Genomic DNA, 6113 nt, shown 5'->3' with positions numbered 1-6113 from the left:
TAGTTGCGTAGCATCCAATTTTGCCAAAGACTTGCCGATACTTCTCGTACTACTACTATTATGCGGGTGATCATCGGTACTGTCGCAAATATCAGTTACATTTCCATTAGAAAAAATACTATCTAGATCGGTATGCTTAGAGATGGAATTTAAATTAAAATTATTTACACCAACGTTACATGTATCTGTTGCTACAGACCCTTGTAACGATGTTCGACTCTCTAGACTAAGAGAAGATTCTAGTAACTTGGAATTAGATTTTGTTAGCTTCGTGCTTGGGTTCTGATGACTTAATTCTACCATACTAATATTTGATTGCGTATTACTTTCATTTGCGTTCCTATCTTTATCATGTATTCTTTGAGCTCTATCTATAACTTCAGAAGAACGCCATGTAGTAGATTTATTAGCTTTACTATCTTCTGTATTAGCATTAATATTAGTGTATTGTGAAGTGCTATCAGGTCGGTGACTACTACGACGATCGATAGCACTGTTTGATCCAGTAGAACTACGCTCAGCACCAATTCCAGTTCGAGGTTCTTGAAAACCTACAGTAACGTTGTTAATACAACTGTTAGCACGGCTATTATTTCTATCGGAAGAGCAGTAACCAGATATTCTACTCCATAGTCTGCTTAATCGTCTTGACAGTAATGGAAAACTGATCGATCTGCCTGTTATAGAAGTTAACTGTTCGCTCGTTTCAGAATAAGATGTGAGTAGTGGCGAAACATAAATAGGGTAGCCAATAGGTTGATCACATGATGAGTTGACAATATTACGTAAGGCTTGCTTAGCATTTTGAATTGACCCGCGTTCAGGATTACTGTTTCTAAAGAATATCAATTCCTGTTGCTGACCTGCCCACAGTCCACGTACACATTCACGATTGATCTAAGGCATAAAGATAACAAAATTATCCATTAAACAACTATATAACATTATATTTAATAGGAAATTTTTCAATAGTAAAGATTATCGATGACTTTTCAATATTGCAAACTAACCTTAATTACTCTAAAGTTAAGATAGGTTTTATTTAACATGATGATCTTGTATTCATTAACACCTTCGTCAAGCACATGCCTACCAGATAGTCACAAAAGCCATAATAAGTAAGAAAGAAAAAGTAAATAGTGGCGTATAGCAATACTTGCATAGCTAAACTTACCGTAAGGCAAGTAGTGAAGGTGCATTTGATAACACTGCCTGTCTCCATTGAGGGTCTGCCTCATGACAGATGACGATATTATCATTATATGCTTCTATTGCGGAATAAAGATTCTCTACATTTTCATACTCATCGCACGCTGTAAAGTGATCCTAATAAAAGTCGATTAGCATATGCAGTATTACTACAAATATGCCAGCAAAAATACAAGACCTATTGGAAAAGTTCATTATTATTAAATTAGTAATTTTAATGACTACAAGCTCTACCTGATGCAATTTGAGCGAGATTCGAATAGCTGGCGCAATAACTTTTTTAAGCATATCGAAGTCTGAAAATACCCACTCATCTTTGTCAGACATTACACGAATGTCTCCTTTAAATAATGAATGTAATCCATAGAGGAAAGAATCCAGACTAGGTTAAAAGATTAACACAGGTATTAGTATATGAAACTGAGGACGCAAGCATCTCGGCTAACAAAGTTAGTATCACCTCGCAATTTGATTATTTGAAGCTACACCCAAAGCCCTTCTTCCAAGAGTCGCAAACGCAAAAGATAGAACAACGGCGGGAGATTCTCGTCTTACCACCATGGACTATTGTAAATCATGTGGTGAAGCAGAAAGTATTACAACTGTACCATGATCGTCCAAAGACGTTATGAAATATCAAGGTAACTTACAGGTGATCGTTTCTTAGCACAGCACTTTATCCAATCAAAATAAATATTGCAAAAACTATTCATAGTAATTCCGCCTTTCCTTAGATCAAAGTCTTCATCTATCATATTATAGAAACATAGTCTCTCGATATCCACAAAACCTTGACGAGAACGAGTAGCAATCATGTCTTTGACTACGTCTTTGTCTAGCCACTCTTCCAAATTAGGAATTTTGAAAAGGTAATACAAAATTGCCTGTATGATAAACAGTTAAATAAGTTAATTCAGATAAAATAACACACGTGGAATCAAATGCCTAGTATGTGTACACACAACAATACCTTCACATAGTAGGTTATCAAGATTTTTCTCAAATCATAAACACGAAGCATTGGCGATGCACTATTGTCACTAATGCTATATCCTTCACAGATATATTTTTTATTCTTTACTTCCCAAGCCAGCCAACGTTGATTGAATGCGGCATTAAGAGATAAAACATATGGTAGCTCTTGCTTTAAATTGCAACAACAACACCCTAGAAATTTGGCGAATATTTATTATAATTACTAAACCATAACTTGCGTAAAGTATTACTTATACTACGACCTTTATCTTTGTGAACTTCTTCAGTTATGGCTTCAACTTCTCTCTGCTGACAATAGGTTCCTAAAAAATTCAGAATATAACTATAGCTTCGTGTAATTTTTACAAATTAAATTAACATATTTCGAAGCTTGCTAGTAAAAATTATAAAAGTTGTTATTTACTAACCTTTAAACTCTAGGCCGCGTATTTGAAAAGTTACAAATCCGTTGCCTATCTCAATAATATGCACCAAGCAGTTAAGATAGTCTGACGCTAGGACAAAACAGTCTCCAGCCATTACAATTCCCCAACGGCCCAACAGTATATCTCCACAAAGACTTTTCTGTAATGAATACGCAAGGTGCTCATAGAAAATTGAATTTAAATTATTGTCGTCGAAGCTCACTGCAATTGAAAGCATATTAATATATTTAAATTAGTCACGTTATCAAAGTAAAGAAATTTCTACAATGTAATACATACGTGGACTCCTTTCGAGATATGAAGATAGTTGCACATTGGAATGATCTGCCCTTTGGGTGCTATAGGAAAAGAAACTACTTTTAATATACAATTTCAGGTATACATAAAACACAATGTTAACATACTTGTAGTTACGTTCCCAAAATTTTAACGGTCTAGCATAAGAAGTGATGAATATTGCACTTCCCAAGAATGGATTCAGAGGAGCTGAAAGTACAGCTGAAATAATCGTTTGCAAGAAAAGCATAGCTGAATCTATAGTAAGACGTGTTAAGGAATATCCGTAACACGTGTGAGGCTATCTAGTAGAAGTGTTTTTCTACTAAAATTAAAAAGGTAAAACATTTTAAAAATTGCAAGATTGGATACGGGGAGCACTAAAAGGTTGAGCGAATGCATGAAAAGCAGAGCCCCAAGCAATTTGCCATGGAGAAATATAAGAAAGTACGAATTTCATTCTTAACACCAATTCATAGATCTAAAAAAAGCACTGGAATCATCATCACTGAAATAAACTAATAATCGTTTCCAATGACGTGTGTTACCTTGCTAACGGCTAATCCCATAAAGAAAAAATCAATCATAAAAGTTTCGCTATATTTTCGCAAATCATAATTGAAGCACAGGACCGTAAAAATTAACGTAAGATATTGATGTGCTGGCCGACAAAATGAGGATCGAAACGCTTTTATCCCAGTTATGGTCAGTATTAATGGAGCAACGCTAATAAAGAAATACAACAATTTACAGCGGTCGTAATCTTTGTTACAGAGGAAAATAATTTATTTTGAGATATATTGTGCACAAATTACTTCGTTACTTACTATGGACCAAAATTACGCATTACAATAGCAGCGTTATGCGTAATCGCAGCCAAGAAGAGAAATATATACAACACATTACACTCAACCAACTGAGCTGTAATGTAGAATTTCTCGAACCACATAATTTTTGCCGCTTCTATAAACGAAATGGATATACGTATTGAGTAGAATTCAAATTAAGGTAAGAAGATATAATCGTACTTATTCTTCAAATGTAATAATTAAAACTGAATACAATACGTACCTGTAACTTCGAAAACATGGTATTCTCTGCTCTTTAAAATGGGGTATTTGAAACATAGCCATGGCTGATGTTTACGCATTTGTGGGAGAATGTAATGCAAAATTACACCAACAACACCTATGCAAACTTGTATGATTATCATTACCATCTAAGAAAAGAGAGAGCTTTATTAGTTTATGGCAAAATCCAGATATTTCTGTTAGTAAATAGAAATAGCTGAATACTTACAGCATTAAAGTTAAATATAGTCGTAGCGTGTACAGCAAAGACAATTAACATTATCAACAACATAGTGACAGCATCATTATGTAATCGCTCCCTAATAGTCACTTTAAGCCTCTCAGGAAGCATTTTCTCTAAATCGTTGGATTCACTTTGTGAAATATCTTCAGGAGGTTGTCCGTGTTTAAATATGGGTACTGCTAATGACCAGATTATTGTTGGATCACTATTAGACCGGCTTAGAAAAAATGATGTTGATACGAGAACAGCACAGTAGGCAGAAAAACCTAAACTATTCTGCCCTGCAGCATTTTCCTAAGAATAGATAAGAAAAAGTGTTTCAAATATTGAACTTATCAGGTATAGCCAAAAATCAATTACTTACTGTACTCGGAAGTGCAGCATAGCAAATAGCATAATTGAGAGCAACAAGAGCAATATTTCGAATGATAGTAAAAACAGCAGCGTGGAGACTGGTTAAAGCTAAAATAAGGCAATAGCAATAAGTTGAATAAGCATAATTTTCAGTACTTATTTCTATCAAACAAATATAGTTCACTCATTTCAGTACCACTTCCGCCAAAAACATGAATATCGACTTGTTCCAAGAAGTATAAGCAAAACGTATTTACTTGTGGGAAAATACCAAGTAGAAACAGGAATGGCAAAAGCATCGTAATTACTAAAAGTACAAGATATAAAATAATGAATCTAAGGGCTAAAGTCGTTGTATAGTCATACAATCACTAAACTGAATACTGAATAGTAAATATTACCAATCATCAGATCCCTAGCAAATAGGACAACAGTAGGATTGTTTATCCTTAGACCATACAGGTACATCGGATCAGGCTTTTGTTTCGCAAAAGCATCAAGAATAAGAATTATGGACGTACATATGCAGAAATAGACTGATCTACTGTACACGGTAATTTTATTGTAACCATGAGCGGGAGAACAGGCATCTGGTTGTACACTTTTCAAGAGAGAAAAATGGCAGCTAGCCATAACGAAACAAAACCAAAATACCCAGAACTCATAAAGGTAATTTTGCATTAGAATTAGAAAGCCCAAGCCACTAACTAGAGCAGCAAGGGTAACTTGTAATACAATTTCAGTTATGTTAAAATTTCTGTCTAGTAGAGCTTCAATACTCAATCGATCTGAATTAATTTGTATAGTCTTCCAGGGTAAAATCTTAATTTTAAAGGTATGAATTGCAACGGGAATCGGTTGCCTATCTGGAAGCCGATGTTTTGGTACGCGGTGTACTTGTAGCGGTTCCTCACTTGAGGAGTAATCTGTTCCGGATTCAAAACCATTTGAAATAGCCGGGGCTTCAGAAGTATTTCTTATAGTTGCGCTGTAGAACATAATAGATTATGAAAAAGTATTCTTGTGAAGAAACTAATTTAGAGTAGTACAAATATGATATTAGTAATTTTTAGCTTCCAAAGAAATCATTTAGTAAAAATCACCTATCTACAAGGCCCAGACGCAATAAGGTAGTTAGCTGTTCTCGGGTCACGTCATTTTGAACAAGTACAGTTGGTTGGTAGGCAACTCTATCTGTGGTTTTAAATACAAAAATTTCTAAGATATTCGCAAAATCGTAAACGATTAAGTTTTGATCAAATTAAACATGAAATTTATGAAAAGTTGTATGGAATAAAACTTAATTAACTTGATAACTTTAAAACTACTATATACCTGATCCTGTCACATGTCTTCGCACAGAATAATTAGATTGTCTATTACCGTCGATTGATACAGACGTCTCACGGGGCCGGGTGATGGGAACCTCTATGCTATCTAAGTCATCAGTATTGTCAGTGAATGAAGGTTGTCTTAAAACTAAAGGATTATCATTTCTAGATCTGCTCGAATCCTTCGCTAGTACAGCTGCATACATAT

The 6113-nt window shown here is 34.7% G+C and overlaps 1 protein-coding gene across 1 annotated transcript; it reads right to left on the bottom strand.

Annotated features, from left to right (window-relative positions):
* Positions 1 to 588: 588 nt before the first annotated feature.
* TRIADDRAFT_26875 (uncharacterized protein) lies at positions 589 to 5573 on the bottom strand (the record flags this gene model as incomplete). Its single annotated transcript, XM_002113184.1, has 19 exons — positions 589 to 897; positions 1011 to 1089; positions 1175 to 1326; positions 1444 to 1591; positions 1670 to 1773; positions 1860 to 2093; positions 2180 to 2376; positions 2445 to 2507; positions 2613 to 2831; positions 2910 to 2968; positions 3035 to 3164; positions 3279 to 3387; positions 3455 to 3632; positions 3734 to 3869; positions 3978 to 4125; positions 4206 to 4514; positions 4585 to 4682; positions 4771 to 4881; positions 4976 to 5573. Coding segments are annotated over 19 exons (3381 nt in total), but the record flags the coding sequence as incomplete, so codon positions are not given.
* Between the last annotated feature and the right edge of the window lie 540 nt (positions 5574 to 6113).

Source organism: Trichoplax adhaerens, genomic scaffold, assembly GCF_000150275.1.
Source record: "Trichoplax adhaerens TRIADscaffold_6 genomic scaffold, whole genome shotgun sequence".
Classification (NCBI taxonomy): Eukaryota; Metazoa; Placozoa; class Uniplacotomia; order Trichoplacea; family Trichoplacidae; genus Trichoplax; species Trichoplax adhaerens.
This window is presented reverse-complemented; position numbering and strand designations above follow the sequence as displayed.